Source organism: Oncorhynchus gorbuscha, linkage group LG17, assembly GCF_021184085.1.
Source record: "Oncorhynchus gorbuscha isolate QuinsamMale2020 ecotype Even-year linkage group LG17, OgorEven_v1.0, whole genome shotgun sequence".
NCBI lineage: Eukaryota > Metazoa > Chordata > Actinopteri > Salmoniformes > Salmonidae > Oncorhynchus > Oncorhynchus gorbuscha.
The window spans coordinates 8,739,406-8,760,988 of NC_060189.1; the positions used below are offsets into that span (position 1 = coordinate 8,739,406).

The 21,583-nt window shown below is 45.8% G+C and overlaps 1 protein-coding gene across 1 annotated transcript in view; it reads left to right on the plus strand.

The window, feature by feature from the left end:
• LOC124002292 (brain-enriched guanylate kinase-associated protein-like) overlaps positions 1 to 21,583 on the plus strand; it is an 81,432-nt gene that overhangs the window by 38,932 nt on the left and 20,917 nt on the right. Inside the window, exon 3 of the mRNA XM_046309675.1 lies at positions 2,106 to 2,172. Coding sequence (XP_046165631.1) covers positions 2,106 to 2,172 — 67 coding nt within the window. The remainder of the gene's footprint in view (positions 1 to 2,105; positions 2,173 to 21,583) is intronic.

Genomic DNA, 21,583 nt, shown 5'->3' on the forward strand with positions numbered 1-21,583 from the left:
TAAATCATCTGTGTTACTGCAGGGCTGAATCAAAAGCCAAGTAACTATGAAAGGTAATTTACACCCGAATTACTTATGTAGCCAGTGGCTTTTCATTTCCCTAAATTACTGGCCTCATCTGGGCCAGATACAGAGAAAAATACGTTTTGATTTGGAAGTTACCATAGTTACTTAAAGTAATAAACATAGCAAATTACTTAGGGGAGACGGGGACAATTCTAACACATTTTGAAGTTGTTTAAAATAAAATATGTATTTACTCTAACAGTGTAGATATTTCAAAATTTCACACAAACAATTTACATTTCTCTGCAAATTTTTAGAGACCTGTGTAAAATGTGGATTCTTCACACTTATATCTTGAAGACCCAAAGTCAGAAAATGTCCTGCTGTTTCAATGAACCCCAATAGCACGGTTAGCTGTAACAGTATATGGGACAGTTGTACCAATGTCTTTAATTGTCAAAATGACGGGTAGTATAACAATGCCACTGATATTTGGATGAAATTACACTAAATTTAAGTTTAAAAAAATACTTTTATCTTTTAGGGATGTCATAGTTTAATATATTCTGTATTAGTTGTCAAAATGTTCTCAGTTGCACTGCCAAAGTTGCCATAAAGCAATGGAAATGTGCTATAAATATATGAATGTATCTCTATATTATATCATTCTAGATGAGAGTAAGTTGCGTTAACATGGCGTTAAAACCAACCCCGAGCATAGGAGCATTTACTTATTCATTAAAGTCAATACGAATCAAAAAGATCATATCTTATTGATCAAAAATGATATATGTTTAGATACGTGGAGAATGTTCCACAGATCAAACATCCAAAAAGAGAAATATATATACATATATAAAATCCAAAATAATTGATTAATTTGAAAAAATTATTCATAGACATGTGGAGACACTAATCAAGCATTGGCACATTGAATAAAACCTTTTGTTTCTAATTTGAGTTATTTAACCTGTTACAACTAACCTGTGTTACAATTTAGGGGGCGGCAGCGTAGCCTAGTGGTTAGAGCGTTGGACCAGTAACCAGAAGGTTGTGAGTTCAAACCCCCGAGCTGACAAGGTACAAATCTGTCCTTCTGCCCCTGAACAGGCAGTTAACCCACCAGGCTGTCATTGAAAATAAGAATATGTTCTTAACTGACTTGCCTGGTTAAATAAAGGTAAAAAATTAAATAAAAACATTTGTCCAATGTATCCCCCTGCAATAGCAATATGAATTGAACTTGTGACAGTGAACAAATGAAGCATGCAGAACATGTTCTGAGAGAAATCATTGTTGACCATCCTGCAACGTAACCTCCAGGCCCACTTCAGTTCTAGAGCGATGTCATTTCCTCTATAACAGACATTTATTTTAACAATGGATCTCCACAGCTGCTTCGTCAATGGGGTCAAAAATTCTACAATGTATCCAAACCCCCCATGAGACCAGGGCCAGTGATAATGGATCTCAACAGCTGCTTCGTCAATGGGGTCAAAAATGCTACAATGTATCCAACCCCCCCATGAGACCAGGGCCAGTGATAATGGCATGCAGCACTGTGTGGTTTAAAAAAAAGAGATAGTAGCCTAATGCTGGTAATGATTGAACTAATGGAAAGTGGAGATGGAAGAGCAGCTTATTCCATTAAAACCCACTAATGTTTTGGAAGCCGACCAGAAACAGTGTTTTGTGCAAGGAAACACACCTCGCGCTGAAACGTTGCCAAAATTCCTCTGCTCATTCATGAGTCATGCATCAGTTTGATTATGCATTCTTCATCGGCTTCCCCCCCCCCAAAAGAAAAAGCACGAAAGGAATTCAAAATTCTGCTTTGATCACATGAAATTGTTTTTTCCATGCTTCCATTGTGAGGCTAGGATTCTCGTCCAAAAATAATTACTGTACAGTATAAATAGTGCAGTACAGACAACCAGAGATATCCATTGAATAATTTTCAAATCCAAATCCATTGCTTTGGATTTTCATATTCATCATCTTGAAAAAAAAGTCAATGAATACTTGGTTTTGAAAGCATGTTCATTCTCTGACTTACATAGCCAATGTTTCATCACTATGTACTCTTTCCTGTCATGCAGGATCCAGAGCAGTTACGCAGCTCAACAGAGGATCAATCAAGACCTGGAGGACAAGGTGCACAGGACGGTAAGACACCTGTTTCAGCCATACTGTACACTACACTGCTACAGCCATACACCACACTGCTTCAGCCGTACACTACACTGCTTCAGCCATACACCACACTGCTTCAGCCATACACCACACTGCTACAGCCATACACTACACTGTTTCAGCCATACTGTACACCACACTGCTACAGCCATACACCACACTGCTACAGCCATACACTACACTGCTTCAGCCATACACCACACTGCTACAGCCATACACTACACTGCTTCAGCCATACACCACACTGCTTCAGCCATACACTACACTGCTTCAGCCATACACCACACTGCTTCAGCCATACACTACACTGCTTCAGCCATACACCACACTGCTTCAGCCATACACCACACTGCTACAGCCATACACCACACTGCTTCAGCCATACACTACACTGCTTCAGCCATACACCACACTGCTTCAGCCATACACCACACTGCTTCAGCCATACACTACACTGCTTCAGCCATACACCACACTGCTTCAGCCATACACCACACTGCTACAGCCGTACACCACACTGCTACAGCCATACACCACACTGCTACAGCCATACACCACACTGCTACAGCCATACACTATACTGCTTCAGCCATACACCACACTGCTTCAGCCATACACCACACTGCTACAGCCATACACTACACTGCTTCAGCCATACACCACACTGCTTCAGCCATACACCACACTGCTACAGCCGTACACCACACTGCTACAGCCGTACACCACACTGCTTCAGCCGTACACCACACTGCTTCAGCCATACACCACACTGTTTCAGCCATACTGTACACCACACTGCTACAGCCATACACTACACTGCTTCAGCCATACACCACACTGCTACAGCAGTACACCACACTGCTTCAGCCATACACTACACTGCTACAGCCGTACACCACACTGCTTCAGCCATACACCACACTGTTTCAGCCATACTGTACACTACACTGCTTCAGCCATACACCACACTGCTACAGCCATACACTACACTGCTTCAGCCGTACACCACACTGCATCAGCCATACACTACACTGCTACAGCCATACACCACACTGCTACAGCCATACACTACACTGTTACAGCCATACACGACACCGCTACAGCCATACACCACACTGCTTCAGCCATACACCACACTGCTTCAGCCATACACTACACTGCTTCAGCCATACACCACACTGCTACAGCCGTACACCACACTGCTACAGCCGTACACTACACTGTTTCAGCCGTACTGTACACTACACTGCTTCAGCCATACACCACACTGCTACAGCCATACACTACACTGCTTCAGCCATACACTGCACACCATACTGCTTCAGCCATACACCACACTGCTACAGCCATACACCACACTGCTTCAGCCATACACCACACTGCTATAGCCATACACTACACTGTTACAGCCATACACGACACCGCTACAGCCATACTGTACACCATACTGCTTCAGCCATACACCATACTGCTTGAGCCATACACCACACTGCTACAGCCATACACTACACTGCTTCAGCCATACACTCCACTGCTTCAGCCATACACCACACTGCTTCAGCCACACACCACACTGCTACAGCCGTACATCATACTGCTTCAGCCATACACCATACTGCTTCAGCCATACACTACACTGCTTCAGCCATACTGTACACTACACTGCTTCAGCCATACACCACACTGCTACAGCCATACACTACACTGCTTCAGCCGTACATCACACTGCTTCAGCCGTACACCATACTGCTTCAGCCGTACACCACACTGCTACAGCCATACACTACACTGCTACAGCCATACACCACACTGCTACAGCCATACACCACACTGCTACAGCCATACACTACACTGCTTCAGCCGTACATCACACTGCTTCAGCCGTACATCACACTGCTTCAGCCGTACACCACACTGCTACAGCCGTACACCACACTGCTTCAGCCATACACCACACTGCTACAGCCATACACCACACTGCTACAGCCATACACCACACTGCTACAGCCATACACTACACTGCTTCAGCCGTACATCACACTGCTTCAGCCGTACATCACACTGCTTCAGCCGTACACCACACTGCTACAGCCATACACCACACTGCTTCAGCCATACACCACACTGCTACAGCCATACACTACACTGCTTCAGCCATACACCACACTGCTACAGCCATACATTCATTTGAAGCCCACTCCTATACCACACAGTCAGTGGAAGCTAGTGGGAAGAGCTATAGGAGGACAGGCTCATTGTAATGGCTGGAATTAAATAAATGGAACGGAGTCAAACATGTGGTTTCCATATATTTGATGTGTTTGATACCGTTCCATTAATTCCATTCCAGCCATTACAATGAGCCCGTCCTCCTATAGCTCCTCCCACCAGCTTCCTCTGCGCACCGTGTTGGCACCATTGGAACTTTTCGATTGGTTCCGCCAGTCAAACTCAATCAGGCAGAACTAAAGTAACATCAACCTTCCCATTTGACATCATTGAGCTGATATGCATTGGGTACTGACCTAAAATCAACTCTATTGTTGCTGTCAGTTTGTTGCAAGTTGCCAGCAGCATGGTGTCAGCCTCTGACACTCTATACTGGTGTCAACGAAGCAGCTCAGATACACCATCTCATCTTAGTTCTCCTGGAAACAGACATCCAAGACCAGCCTACATCCGACAGTGTGGGTTGCCAATGGCTCTCCTACTGCCATTTCCTAACTTATAGGCTATTGAACTAAAGTGCATTCCATTTAGCCAGAATTGTGAAGGACTAGCCTTGATTATACCAGAAAGACAATTTGAATTGGCAACATTCCGACCTTAATTGGCATTCTGACCTTAATTGGCATTCCGACCTTAATTGGCATTCCGACCTTAATTGGCATTCCGACCTTAAAGTTACTGTGTGTTACATCACCTTATGCGCCCATAAAGTCCTGTCGCTTAAGCATCCACTTCTTTACCCCATCTCTTCACAGCTGGGATGGAGGGGCATTAATGAGATGCTGGTATTGACATTACTGGGATAGATTTGTTGTGTCCTAATGATCCCTGTAAGTACCTCAGCTCTCACTCACTTTGTTCTCATAAATAATGTAGGAGGTGTACAGAGGCTTGCTCTGCTCTCCCCGTCAGCCATTCCAGTCGTTCCCTGGGGCCCTGCAGCTCGCCACGTCAATAAAGCATCTAAGGAATAAGAGATCTATAAAGCAGCTGGCCAGGAATATCTTTATAAGACAATCAGTCAAGTAGCTCTCTATAAGGCAGCTCTCTATAAGACAGTCAGTCATGTAGCTCTCTATAAGGCAGCTCTCTATAAGACAGTCAGTCAAGTAGCTCTCTATATGGCAGCTCTCTATAAGACAGTCAGTCAAGTAGCTCTCTATAAGGCAGCTCTCTATAAGACAGTCAGTCAAGTAGCTCTTTATAAGGCAGCTCTCTATAAGACAGTCAGTCAAGTAGCTCTCTATAAGGCAGCTGTCTATAAGACAGTTAGTCAAGTAGCTCTCTATAAGGCAGCTGTCTATAAGACAGTCAGTCAAATAGCTCTCTATAAGGCAGCTGTCCATAAGACAGTCAGTGAAGTAGCTCTCTATAAGACAGCTCTCTATAAGACAGTCAGTCAAATAGCTCTCTATAAGGCAGCTGTCTATAAGACAGGACTCCATAAGACAGTCAGTCAAGTAGCTCTCTATAAGACATCTCTGTTTAGGACAGTTTTCTATAAACCAGCTCTCTATAAGACAGTTCTCTATTAAACAGCTCTCTATAAGTCAGTCGGTCAGACAGCTCTCTATAGGACAGCGCTCTATCAGGCAGCTCTCTATAAGTCAGTCGGTCAGACAGCTCTCTATAAGACAGCTCTCTATAAGACAGCTTTCTATAAGACAGCTCTCTATAAGACAGCTCTCTATAAGACAGCTCTCTATAAGTCAGTCGGTCAGACAGCTCTCTATAAGACAGCTCTCTATAAGACAGCTCTCTATACAGCTGCTCTCTATCAGGCAGCTCTCTATAAGACAGCTCTCTATAAGTCAGTCGGTCAGACAGCTCTCTATAAGACAGCTCTCTATAAGACAGCTCTCTATACAGCTGCTCTCTATCAGGCAGCTCTCTATAAGACAGCTCTCTATAAGACAGCTCTCTATACAGCTGCTCTCTATCAGGCAGCTCTCTATAAGGCAGCTCTCTATAAGGCAGCTCTCTGTATAGCTGCTCCCCTGTCTCCCCAGTCGAGAGCTCCCCTTTCTCTATACAGCTGCTCTCTATAAGGCAGCTCTCTGTACAGCTGCTCTCTATAAGGCAGTTCTCTATAAGACAGCTCTTTATAATACAGGCGGTCAGGCAGCTCTCTATATGCGTCACACTCTAGTGAGTTGAGAAATCATGTTTACCTCCCCTCTCACCATTCCAATTAGATTTAAATTCCGCTTGGTAAATAAACAAGTCGATAGCTTGATAGATATTGGTTCACAGGTCTCCACGGCACTCCTTATGTGACATTTACAATGGAGTTCTTTGAATATTTTATAGCGTTTAAGACGAAAAGGCTATCAAATATTAATGTTGATGATAAGGCTGACCTGTTGCTCAGGGTCAAGCATGAGTGCATTAAAAAAAGGAGAGCTCCATCTCAGTCTCACTGAGCAACACACAGAGCATAGAGAACACCACACACACCCTAATCTCTCGTGGACAGACTACATAACATAAATGGTATCTTTAACGTCAGTCAAAAGATTGCTGGATGTGACAACTAACGAGCGACAGTAGTTCTAGTGCTTTGATGTTCCGTCACTGGTTATTTGGATGCATAAGGTTTGGCGGAGGAGGTGGGGGCGGCGTTTCAAGCAGAACGTTTTTGGAAAGGGGGTGGGGCTTTGGCTGAGTTTCTGTTTTAGGCTAGTGGAGACTTAGCTAATCTCATTAGTGTATTTTCTCATGCATCTTCTCCAGAACCTAATCGAGCATCTGATGTAATTACGCAAGATTTTTGGGATGGTTTCCGAGATTACACACACTCAACCACCCGTCACGCACGCACGCACACACACACACACACACACACACACACACACACACACACACACACACACACACACACACACACACACACACACACACACACACACACACACACACACACACACACACACACACACACACACACACGCACGCACGCACGCACACACACACACACACACACACACACACACACACACACACACACACACACACACACACACACACACACACACACACACACACACACACACACACACACACACACACACACACACACAAATCATCTATAAGCATATGTCACACTGTAAATGGTGTCTAACGAGTGACATAACACCCTACCACAGTAGGGTGAATTGTCAAATGTGACATAACGCACTATGTATGTTTATACCCCATTTATAGAGTGTGACTTACGCTCATTAGATGATTTGTGAAGCATTCATGTAGTGCTTATGAAGCCTTTATGTATGCTATATAAAATTGTTATAAGGTGTACTTTGTTTAAAGTAGGACCCATTATAACATAGGCATAATAACCAACAACAACTATCATGTAAAAAAAAAATATCCCAAAATTTATGAGGAAAATGATAAGAGTAAAAACACCTGAGAAGGGTTTAATGATTATTCCATACTCCTGCTGAATTGAGGTGGGGCGGTCTCTCTCAGTGATCGGCTACTGTATGTGGTCTTTGGTGTGAGATCTTAGATGAAAATCCGGTATAAATCGATCGAAACACACGCAGTCTCATGGTGAGAGGCCCCTCTCTTGCCACTCTCAAAGTAGTTACATGATCAGAGACGCAGCGCAATCAATGTCCAAAGTGATTGCCCTGCCATGGAACCTTGTTAGAAAACTATTACTCCCCCTGTCTCCCCAGTCGAGAGCTCCCCTTTCCCATTCGTTCCTCCTTCAGACACCGAAGACAATGTCATTACTGTTCAAGATGAGACCGCGGCCACGCTACAGGTCCATATTTAAGACGTATCATGATTAAAACTATATTTATTTTTTTATCTCATCAGAATAGAAATTTGAGTCACCATGGCTCCCTATCTGTGAGGACGTTTTAATAGAAGACGACCGTGTGTGAAATTAATTTATTTTCCCAATCACCTCTTCTTAGATGATTAAAGACAAAGTGATTTCCTCAGGCAACTGTTCATACAGAAGATAGTGATTTGACTAGTTCCAAAAGTATGGCCATCAAAGCACAACCAACGAGCAACATTGTCTCAACGTTGATTCCAGCCATCCCTATTTGTGGGCTACACGTTTTGTATTCTATCCATTGGTGCTGAGGTAGAAGACGACATGACCGATTTTGAACATTGATCTAAGAAAACTCTATAATTTACACCAATTCTATAGTGTTTGTGTATTATTCGTTGTTTCTTCACCCATCGCTTAGCCTGGATTTTTGTAAGGTCTGAGCATTCCTCATTGCAATGTCATACGGAGAAAAGACAAGAGCCGAAAAATTTATCACAAATCATATTCTGTCACGCACACTTCTTTTGTATTCCAGTTGTGAAATTATTGGTGGTTGGCTTTTCAAAATAATAGTCTGTCTAGCGACCTTGGTGTAACTAATCACTGTTCATGACAGGAAATAGTAAAGGATTTCCTCAGAAGTATGCCTGATTCTGATTGCCATTCCTTTATTATGTCTCACAATGGTATTTTCAAGGTGAAAATATTTATAGAGCAGGAAACGGTCTTAGATAGACACTGCGAGAAAATAGGTTCAAGAAAATCAAACATGCAATTAAGAAGTTCTGAGCAGAAACCAAGAAGGTCATAAAAAAAATACAAACCAAACAATTGAACCAACACCCTAGAGAATGTAGAATGTAGAATGTAGAATGTAGAATGTAGAATGTAGAAGGTAGAAGGTAGAATGTAGAATGTAGAATGGATGTAGAATGTAGGATGTAGAATGTAGAATGTAGAATGTAGAATGTAGAATGTAGAATGTAGAATGTAGAATGGAGAATGTAGAATGTAGAATGTAGAATGTAGAATGTAGTGTAAGCGGGTTGTCCGAAAGTGTTTACATTATTTTATGTAGCGACAGGAGTTGTTTCTAAACGTGTTACCTGACTAGGGCCGGAAATTTTCCTGGTCAAGTCACCCGGTCAGGGAACAACTCCTGGAATGCAGCCCTCCCTGGCTGTGCTGACTGTAGTGTTGACAGAGGATTCTTGTCCATTGCTACTTCCCATTCTGGGACGGCTACCCCCTTCTGGGACGCCCCCTTCTGGGACGGCCCTTAGAAAAATCAGATCACGCCTCCATTCTGCCCCCCCCCCCAACCCCCTTCTATAGGCAGACACTTAAACAGGAAGTACCCGTAGTAAGGACTGTTCAACATTGGTCTGACCAATCGGAATCTATGCTTCAAGATTGTGATATGTTCCCGGGTTGCCTCTGAAAATAATATTGACGCATACACAGTGACTAAGTTTATCAGGAAGTGCATAGAGGATGTTGTTACCACTGTGACAATTATAACTTATTCAATCCAAAAAACGTGGATAGATGGCAGCATTCTCACAAAACTGGAAGCACGAACACCGCATTTAACCACGGCAAAGTGACTGGGAACATGGACGAGTACAAACAGTCCAGCTATGACCTATATAAGGCAAACAGACAGGCAAAACAATGGAGTAACAATTCAACAGCTCAGACATGAGACGTATGTGGCAGGGACCGATGCGGGCCACCACCACTCACGAGGACTGTGAGCTCTTGTTCTCCGTGGCTGACATGAGTAACACATTTAAGAGTGTTAACCCTCACAAGGTTCCCAGAGCATGTGCAGACCAGCTGGCTGGAATGTTTTCAGACATATTCAATCTCTCCCCATCCCAGTTCCTGAACCCAAGAAAGCAAAGGTAATTGAACTAAATGACTATCGCCCCATAACGCTCAATTCTGTCATCATGAAGCGCTTTGAGAGGATAATTAAGGATCATATCACCTCCACCTTACCTGACAGCCAAGACCCACTACAATTTGCATACCGCCCCAACAGATCCATGTTGATGCAATTGCCTGTACACAGCCCTATCCCATCTTGACAAGAGGAATACCTATGTAAAAATGCTGTTCAGACAACAGCTCAGCCTTCAACACCACAGTACACTCCAAGCTCATCCCTAAGCTCGGGGCCCTGGGTCTGAACTCTGCCCTGTGCAACTGGGTCCTGGACTTCATGAGGGGCCGACCCCAGTTGGTGAAGGTAGGCTACAACTGCTCCGCTATGCTGATCCTCTACAAGGGGAGCCCCACAAGGGTGAGTGCTCAGCCCCCTCCTGTACTCCCAGTTCACTCATGACTGCATGGTCTCTTTCTCCATCATCAAGTTTGCAGATGACACAACAGTGGTAGGCCTGATTACCAACAACGATGAGTTAGCCTACAGGGAGGAGGTGAGGGTTCTGGCGGAGTGGTGCCAGAAAATAACCTCTCCCTCAACGTCAGCAAAATGATAGAGCTGATCGTGATCTTCAGGAGACAGCAGAAGGAACACGCCCCATCCACATCAATGGGCCGTATTGGAGAGGGTGAAAAGCTGCAAATTCCTCGGTGTTCACATTACTGACAACCTGAAATGGTCAATCCACACAGACAGTGTGGTGAAGAAGGCGCAACAGCGCCTCTTCAACCTCATGAGGCTGAAGGAATTTGTCTTGGCCCCTAAGACACTCATAAACTTCTACAGATACACCATTGAGAGCATCCTGTTGGGCTTTATCACCGCCCAGTACAGCAACTGCACCACCAATAACCGCAGTGCTCTCCAGAGGGTGGTGTGGTAGCCGGGGGTACACTGCCTGCCCTCAAGGACATTTAAAGCACATGGTGTCACAGGAAGACCAAGGAGATCATCAAGGACATCAGCCAGCCAAGCCACGGCCTGTTCACCCCCCTACCATCTAGAAGGTGGAGACAGCACAGGTGCATCAATGCTGGGATCGAGAGACTGAAAAACAGATTCTCCAAGCCATCAGACTGTTAAACAGTAATTTTTCAGCCACTCCATAAAAAGTATTGTAAAATAACTATAGTTTTGGCAAGTCGGTTAGGACATCTACTTGGTGCATGACACAAGTATTTTTCCCAACAATTGTTCACAGACAGAATATTTCACTTATCATTCACTGTATCACAATTCCAGTGGGTCATACGTCTACAGTTGACTGTGCCTATGCATGGCTTTAGAAGCTTCTGATGGGCTAATTGACATAATTTGAGTCAATTGGAGGTGTACCTGTGGATGTATTTCAAGGCCTACCTTCAAACTCAGTGTCTCTTTGCTTGACATCATGGGAAAATCAAAGGAAATCAGCCCCCAAAAAATTGTGGGCTCCACAAGTATGGTTCATCCTCGGGAGCAATTTCCAAATGCCTGAAGAAACCACGTTCATCTGTACAAACGATAGTACGCAAGTATGAACACCATGGGTCCACGCTGACCATACCGCTCAGGTAGAAGACTCGTTCTGTCTCCTAGACATGAACGTACTTTGGTGCGAAAAGTGCAAATCAATCCCAGAACAACAGCAAAGGACCTTGTGAAGATGCTAGAGGAACCAGGTACAAAAGTATCTATATCCACAGTAAAAACGAGTCATGTATCGTCATAACCTGAAAAGCCGCTCAGCAAGGAGAAGACACTGCTCGAAAAACCTCCATAAAAAAGCCAGACTACGGTTTGCAACTGCACATGGGGACAAAGATCATACTTTTTGGAGAAATATCCTCTGGTCTGATGAAACAAAAATAGAACTGTTTCGCCATAATGACCATCGTTATGTTTGGAGGAAAAAATGGGCGGCTTGCAAGCCGAAGAACACCATCACAACCGTGAAGCACGGGGATGGCAGCATCATAAAGTGGGGGTGCTTTGCTTCAGGAGGAACTGGTGCACTTCACAAAATAGATGGAATCATGGGAATCGAAGATTATGTAGATATATTGAAGCAACATCTCAAGACATCAGTCAGGAAGTTAAAGCTTGGTCGCAAATGGATCTTTCAAATGGACAATGACCCCAAGCATACTTACAAAGTTATGGCTTAAGGACAACAAAGTCAAGGTTTTGGAATGGCCATCACAAAGCCCTGACCTCAATCCGATAGGAAATTTGTGGGCAGAACTGAAAAAGCATTTGTGACCAAGGAGGCCTACAAACAAGTTTTCCCATGATGTAACTGGAATGATGAGAGATGTTCTTCTTCTTTATTTTTGTTTCATTATTTCACTGCCATACTTTGTTCGATCTTGTCTAGCCATCTTGTCTCAAGAGGACCACAATGGAAATAAGTCCCAGACTTTATTGTGTGTAATCCTCAATGATTTTATTCATGTGCATGTATGGCTTTTATGATTTATGTGTTCTTGTTTTATAAAATGGTCGAATTAATAAACTAAACTAAACCTGACTCAGTTACACCAGCTCTGTCAGGAGGAATGGGCCAAAATTCACCCAACTTATTGTGGGAAGCTTGTGGAATGCTACCCGAAACGTTGGACCCAAGTTAAACAATCTAAAGGCAATGAGACCAAATACTAATTGAGTGTATGTAAACTTCTGACCCACTGGGAATGTGATGAAAGAAATAAAAGCTGAAATAAATCATTCTCTCTACTATTGTTCTGATATTTCACATTCTTAAAATGGTGATCTTAACTGAGCTAAAACAGGGAATTTTTACTGGGATTAAATGTCAGGAATTGTGAAACACTGAGTTTAAATATTTTTGGCTAAGGTGTATGTAAACGTCCGACTTCAACTGAACACTGGTCACTGAATGTTTACATACTGTTTTACCCACTTTATATGTATATATAGTGTTTTCTAGTCAAGTCTCATCCTATATAACTACTGCTCCTTTACACACCTTTTCTATTCACATACTATCCATAATGTCTATACAAAACATCATATACATACATTTACATTTTAGTCAATTAGCGTCTTACAGTTAGTGCATTCATCTTAAGATAGCTAAGTGTGTAACGGTCTTCTTCCTCCTCTGACGAGGAGTAGTAGGAAGGATCGGAGTACCAATCCGCAGGACCAATGTGCAGGACCAATGTGCAGGACCAATGCGCAGGAACAATGCGCAGGACCAATGCGCAGGACCAATGTGCAGGACCAATGCGCAGGACCAATGCGCAGGACCAATGCGCAGGACCAATGCGCAGGACCAATGCGCAGGACCAATGTGCAGGACCAATGTGCAGGATCAATGCGCAGGACAAATGTGCAGGACCAATGTGCAGGACCAATGCGCAGGACCAATGTGCAGGACCAATGTGCAGGACCAATGTGCAGGACCAATGCGCAGGACCAATGCGCAGTACCAATGTGCAGGACCAATGCGCAGGACCAATGTGCAGGACCAATGTGCAGGACCAATGCGCAGGACCAATGCGCAGGACCAATGTGCAGGACCAATGTGCAGGATGTAACGGCGTTCGTCTGTTGAAGAAAGAGAGGAGTCGGACCGAAATGCAGCGTGTAGGTTACTCATGACTTTAATGAAATGAATCGCGGTACATGAAATAACTGAATACTAAATACAAAAACAACAGAACGGAACGTGAAACTAATTACAGCCTATCTGGTGAATACTACACAAAGACAGGAACAAACACCCACGAAATACAAAGCGAACTCAGGCTGCCTAAATACGGTTCCCAATCAGAGACAACTATAAGCACCTGACTCTAATTGAGAATCGCCTCAGGCAGCCAAGCCTATACCACACCCCTAATCAGCCGCGATCCCAAATAATACAAACCCCAATACGAAACGCAACATATAAACCCATGTCACACCCTGGCCTACCCAAACATATAACAAAAACACAAAATATAATGACCAAGGCGTGACAGAACCCCCCCCTAAGGTGCGGACTCCCGGACGCACCTCAAGAGCATAGGGAGGGTCCGGGTGGGCGTCTGTCCATGGTGGCGGTTCTGGCTCGGGACGTGGACCCCACTCCATTAATGTCCTATTTCCTCCCCTTCGCATCCTGGGATAATCCACCTTCTCCGCCGACCATGGCCTAATAGTCCTCACCCAGATCTCCACATAACTGAGGAGCAGCTCGTGACAGAGGGGCAGCTCGGGACAGAGGGGCAGCTCGGGACAGAGGGGCAGCTCGGGACAGAGGGGCATCTCAGGACAGAGGGGCATCTCAGGACAGAGGGGCATCTCAGGACAGAGGGGCAGCCCGGGACTGAGGGGCAGCCCGGGACTGAGGGGCAGCTCGGGACCGAAGCAGCCCGGGACTGAGGGGAAGCCCGGTACTGATAGGAAGCCCAGTACTGAGAGGAAGCCCAGTACTGAGAGGAAGCCCAGTACTGAGAGGAAGCTCAGGCAGGTAGTAGGCTCCGGTAAATCCTGGCTGGCTGGCGGAACTGGAAGAGTCAGGTTGTCTGGCAGATCTGGAAGAGACTGGTTGTCTGGCAGATCTGGAAGAGACTGGTTGTCTGGCGGCGCTGGGCAGACTGGCGGTACTGGCGGCGCTGGGCAGACTGGGAGCACTGGCAGCGCTGGGCAGACTGGCGGCGTTGGGCAGACTGGGAGCACTGGCGGCGCTGGGCAGACTGGGAGCACTGGCGGCGCTGGGCAGACTGGGAGCGCTGGGCAGACTGGGAGCACTGGCGGCGCTGGGCAGACTGGCGGCGCTGGGCAGACTGGGAGCACTGTCGGCGCTGGCGGCGCTGGCGGCGCTGGGAGCACTGGCGGCGCTGGGCAGACTGGAGACTCCGGCAACGCAGGAGAGGAGAAAGGCTCTGGCTGCGCTAAACAGGCGAGGTGCACTGGAGGCCTGGTGCGTGGTGCTGGAACTGGTGGTACTGGATCGCGGACACGCACAGGAAGCCTGGTGCGGGGAGCTGCTACCGGAGGACTGGTGTGTAGAGGTGGCTCTGGATAGACCGGACCGTGCAGGCGCACTGGAGCTCTTGAGCACCGAGCCTGCCCAAGCTTACCTGGCTCGATGCCCACTCTAGCACGGCCAAGAGGAAGGGCTGGTATGTGCCTCATCTGGCTCTGCACCCGCACTGGAAACACCGTGCGCTCCATAGCATAACACGGTGCCTGCCCGGTCTCTCTAGCCCAACGGTGAGCACAGGGAGTTTGCGCAGGTCTCCTACCTGGCATAACCATTCTCCCTTCTAGCCTCCCCCCAAAAAAATTTTTGGGCTGCTTTTCCGGCTTCCAACCGCGTCGCCGTGCTGCCTCCTCATACCAGCGCCTCTCCGCTTTAGCCGCATCTATTTCTTCCTTGGGACGGCGATATTCTCCAGGCTGAGCCCAGGGTCCTTTTCCGTCTAATATCATCTCCCAAGACCAGAAGTCCTTATATTGCTGCTCCTCACAATTAACAGGGAGAGTAGGCTCAGGTCTGACTCCTGACTCAGCCACTCTCTCTCTGCACTATCCCCCAATAAATATTTGGGGGTTACTTTCGGTTTTCGCTCTGCGTCGCCGTGTTTTCCTTTTCAAATCCATTCGCCTATAGCCCTCTTTCGCATTGCTGCAGGGAATCCCAGGCGGGCTCCTGCACTCTCTCTGGGTCGGCCGGCCACCTGTCGATTTCTTCCCACGTCGTATACTCCATGCCTCTACCTTCCTTTTGTTGCTCCAGCTGTCTACGTCGTTGCCAGTTTACACGCTGCTCGGTCCGGGTGTTACTGTAACGGTGTTCATCTGTTGAAGAAAGAGAGTCGGACCGAAATGCAGCGTGTAGGTTACTCATGACTTTAATGAAATGAGTCGCGGTACATGAAATAACTGAATACTAAATACAAAAACAACAGAACGGAACGTGAAACTAATTACAGCCTATCTGGTGAATACTACACAAAGACAGGAACAAACACCCACGAAATACAAAGCGAACTCAGGCTGCCTAAATACGGTTCCCAATCAGAGACAACGATAAGCACCTGACTCTAATTGAGAATCGCCTCAGGCAGCCAAGCCTATACCACACCCCTAATCAGCCGCGATCCCAAATAATACAAACCCCAATACGAAACGCAACATATAAACCCATGTCACACCCTGGCCTACCCAAACATATAACAAAAACACAAAATATAATGACCAAGGCGTGACACAGGACCAATGCGCAGGACCAATGTGCAGGACTAATGATGCTTTTAATAGAACACAGAAAAATACAAAATAACAAAGTGAAATAACAAAAAACGAAACAGTTCCGTGTGGAACACACAGACAGAAAAATATCACCCACAACTCAAGGGTGAAAACAGGCTGCCTAAGTATGGTCCTCAATCAGGGACAACGATTGACAGCTTCCTCTTTTTGAGAACCATACCAGGCCAAACACAGAAATACCAAATCATAGAAAAAAGCACATAGACTGCCCACCCAACTCACGCCCTGACCATACTAAAACAAAGACATCACAAAGGAACTAAGGTCAGAATGTGACAAGGTGAGACAACCACACATCACAAGCATCGAAAGTAAATGTTTCCTCAATAACGTAACTATTAGTAGAGTCAGAGCTAGAAGGTGGGGGTAGGGGGGTCAAGTGCAAGTGCTGGTTTATTAGGTACTCCAGAACAGTCTGAATTCTTTGGGCAGCTGTTTTTTTTAATGATTTGGGGATTTCTATGTTTCGGCCTAGTATGGTTCTCAATCAGAGGCAGGTGTCATTAGTTGTCTCTGATTGAGAATCATACTTAGGTAGCCTGGGTTTCACTGTTTGTTGGTGGGTGTTTGTTTCAGTGTCTTTGTTTGTTTCACCAGACGGTACTGTTTCGGTTATTCACGTTTTGTTTATTGTTTTGTAGTGTTTCGGTTTATTTAATTAAAAACAACTATGGACACTTACCACGCTGCGTTTTGGTCCGATCCCTGCTCCCTGCTCCTCTTCAGACGAAGAGGAGGAAATCAGCCGTGACACGGAGGGAGTACTGTTGAGGACAGTGGTGTCTCTCTATCACAGGCAAAGGATTTTTTATATTTAAAAATGGCTCTACAAGAAGTTGTTACAACAGCAAGAAAATAGCTTCAAGTGTTGTGTCCAATTACTGGTGGAGTCAACTAATTTAAAAAATGGATGACCTGACCAGAGAGGAGCAGGACCTGAAGAACAGTTTGCAATTCTCCCAGGGTCAACTCGATGAGTTGAAACAGGAGAATGGCAAGATGACACCAATCTGTAAGTCATTGAGAGAGGATGTCATGTGTCACGTTCGCTAGAATAAATGTCGGACCAAGGCACAGCGGATGTTGAGTTCCACATTATTTAATAGAAAGTGAAACTAAGCAAAGAGAAAAACCAATTAATAATAAACTAACAACATAGACAACATAGATTCTATGTGCACGAACTACAATATCCCATAAACACAGGTGGGAAAAACAGCTACTTAAATATTATCCCCAATTAGAGACAACGATTACCAGCTGCCTCTAATTGGGAATCATACACAATCACCGACATAGAAAAACAAACCTAGAACATTTACATTTACATTTAAGTCATTTAGCAGACGCTCTTATCCAGATAGAAATAATAAACTAGACTAACCCCCCAGTCACACACTGACCTTCTCTACCATAGAAAATAAGGACTCTCTATGGTCAGGACGTGACAGTACCACCCCCCAAAGGTGCGGACTCCGGCCGCAAAACCTGAAACCAAAAGGGAGGGTTAGGGGGGTATCTAGTGTCGGTGGCGGCTCTGGTACAGGACGAAGTACACTCTCATCCCGCGGATCCGCCAGCATCAGAGGCGGCTCTGGTACGGGACGAAGAACCCGCTCATCCCGCGGATCTGCCAGCATCGGAGGCGGCTCTGGTGCGGGATGAAGAACCCGCTCAGCTTGCAGATCCACCATCTTTGGTGGCGGCTCTGGTGCGGGCCGAAGAACCCGCTCATCCTGCGGATTCAGCCATGGACCCAGGCTGAACACTGTGCCTGGACTGGACCTAGATGCTGAGGATGAGCGGGATGCCTGAACTGGACCTAGGGCTGGACGCCATGTCTGGACTGGGCATCGCTGCAGAGGAGGGCTCCTGCCATGGATCTGGACTGGACGTCATGTTTGGACTGGACATCGCCGCAGGGGAAGGCTCTGGCCATGGAGCTGGAGGTTCCGGACCGTTGATCATCTCAGGAGGTTCCTGGCAGTGGACCATCTCAGGAGGTTCCTGGCAATGGACCGTCTCAGGAGGTTCCTGGCTGTGGACCGTCTCAGGAGGTTCCTGGCTGTGGACCGTCTCAGGAGGTTCCTGGCTGTGGACCGTCTCAGGAGGTTCCTGGCTGTGGACCGTCGTTGGAGGTTCCGGACTGTTGACCGTCTCAGGAGGTTCCGCGCTGTGGACCGTCGTTGGAGGTTCCGGACTGTGGACCGTCGTTGTAGGTTCAGGACTGTGGCACGTTGTTGGAGGTTCAGGACTGTGGACCGACGTTGGGGGTTCCGGACTGTGGACCGTTGTTGGAGGTTCTGGGCTGTGGAACTGTCGCCGGAAGCTCTGGACTGGGAACTGTCGCCGGAAGCTCTGGACTGGGGATCGTCGCAGGAAGCCTGGTGTGTGGAGCCGGCACTGGTGGTACCGGACTGGTGACACGCACCTCAAGGCGAGCGCGAGGAGCAGGCACAGGACGTACTGGACTGGGGAGGCGCACTGGAGGCCTGATGCGTGGGGCCGGTACAGGTGGCACCGGACTGGTGACACGCACTTCAGGGCAAGTGCGGGGAGAAGGAACAGGACGTACTGGGTTGTGAAGGCGCACCGGAGACCTGGTGCGTATAGCCTGCATCAATGGTACCGGTTCGATGACACACCTCACATGGCAAGTGCGAGGAGCTAGCACAGGACGCACTGGGCTGTGGAGGCACACTGGAGACCTGGTGCGTAGAACCAGCACAAATTGTACCGGAACGATGACACACTTCACATGGCGAGTGCGAGGAGCTAGCATAGGACGTACCGGGCTGTGGAGGCGCACTGGGACCAGCATGTAATTCTATGAATCTTACCCAGTTGATTAACTCACCCACTCGCCCAACTCTTAAATGCCCAGATAAATCTACCCTGATTGATTTGGTATTGACAAATGTTCCACATAAATATTCTGCGGTTGGTGTTTTTTGTAATGATTTAAGTGACCATTGTGCTGTTGTTGCTATTAGAAATACTAAGGTTCCTAAAACAAACCCACATTTTATTCGTAAGAGAAATTTTAAGTGTTTTAATGAGCATGCTTTCTTTCATGATTTGTTTTATTTTGACAGGAGCAAGATTGAGCTTATCCCTGATGTGGAAACCGCCTGGAAATTCTTTCATGATGGTTTTTCCCAAATAGTAAACAAACATGCCACATTCCGCAGGTTCAGGGTTAATGGAGGGATAATCCATGGTTTTCTTCTGAGCTGTCTTCTATTATTCACGACAGTAATCTAGCCTGGGCTAAAGCAAGGAAATCATGTTCTGATGCTGATTGGCTTATTTTTAGGGAGGTCAAGTCTGAGTATTTTCTGTCTGTTACCACTGATAACCTGAATGACCCTAGAACGTTTTGGAAGGCTATTAAGTCTATGTCTGGTAACAGTAATGTTAATGAATTACCGTCATGTGTTTTGAAGGACTCTGTTGCTGTATATGACAAAACTGAAATGCTGAATTGTTTCAATGAGCACTTTGTATCATCTGGTAGGCGGTTTGATTCAGTATCCTCTGTCTCTGTACGACCCTGTGTGGATGAACCAGTGAGAGTCAAACTTTCAGCTTTTTGCCATTCTCAGTGCAGGTGGTACATAAAGCCCTGAAATCCTTAGATCAGAGAAAGCCTGCAGGTCCTGATCTTTTGGATCCCTGCTTTTTAAATCTGGCAGCTGATTTCATAGCTGAACCACTTACATCTCTGTTCAATCTAACCCTGGAATGTCATGAAATTCCAAAGATCTGGAAATCAGCATTTGTCCAACCACTTTTAAAAGGGGGAGATCCAACTCTTTTAAATAATTATAGGCCAATCTCAAAGCTGTCACCCCTGGTGAAAAGACTTGAAACCCTTGTGAGTGAACAGCTAAAATGGTTTTTATTTACTTAAGTACCAACGCATATGTTCAATTGGTCGGATTACCAGAATATAGTTAATTTCCCCCCACCTTCTGATGTTCCCAGAATCTCTATGTTAACCAAGGGTTTTGCAAATGTAACATCAGTAGGAGAGGAAAGAGGGGGGGAAAGAGGTATTTATGACTGTCATAAACCTACTCCCAGGCCAATGTCATGACACTAGACTAACCCCCCAGTCACAGTCACTAGACTAACCCTGACCCACTCTACCATAGAAAATAAGGATGGTCAGGACGTGACAGCATGTGAATCTATGATATAATGCACAGTCAAAAAGGAACAACATTGCTGTGGACAGAATTGCAGAATCTCCACATGGACGGAGTCTGAGGACAGAGGGAAATAATCTCTGAGAAACTGAAGAGGTGGAGCGCTCCCACAGGACTGGTAAACCCACCACCTGCCTAGGTGACAGGCCCAGGCTGATAGTGGTCAAGTTCCTGAGGTTCAAGGACAAGGTAGTGGAACGTACATCTTCCTCAACAAGGACTATCCTGAAACTGTGCTCCAAAAGAGGAAAGAACTCACCCATGAAAGCTTCCAGAGCGCTTGGGGACATTGCTTACATCTGCTATGACAGCCTCATTGTCCACCCTCCCTCCCAAAAGCCAGGTAGGGATGAGAGAGCCAAGCCTATGGGTTCGTAGCTTCAACCCCAAAGCACACACACACACACTTACGCACACTTACAACTGATTAATGGACTGCTGAATGTTTTTTTTTTTTATCTTTCCTTGTTTGCTCAAAGGAAAGGGCTAAAATAGCCCATAGTAATATACAGTATGTAGCCTTAGAAATAAGGTTCATGAAATCAATAACTTGCTAAGATCAGATAACACTAGTACATTAACCATCTCTGAGACTCATTTACATAATCCCTTTGATGATACAGCAGAAGCAATACAAGGATATAACATCTAAAGAAGCGACAGTAATGCTTATGGGGAGGTGTTTCTGTATATATTCAGAGCCATATCCCTGTAATGTTTAGAGAAGATCTCATGTCAAGCATTATCAAATTGTTGTGGTTGCAGGTTCACCTGCCTCATCTAAAGCCATAGGCCACCAAATGCTAACAGTCAGTATTTAAATAATGTGTGTGAAATGCTTGATAATATATGTGATGTAAACAGAGAGGTCTACTTTCTAGCTGTTCGCTCAAGAGGAAGCTTCTCACTGTAACCAGTGCCTGTAATCTG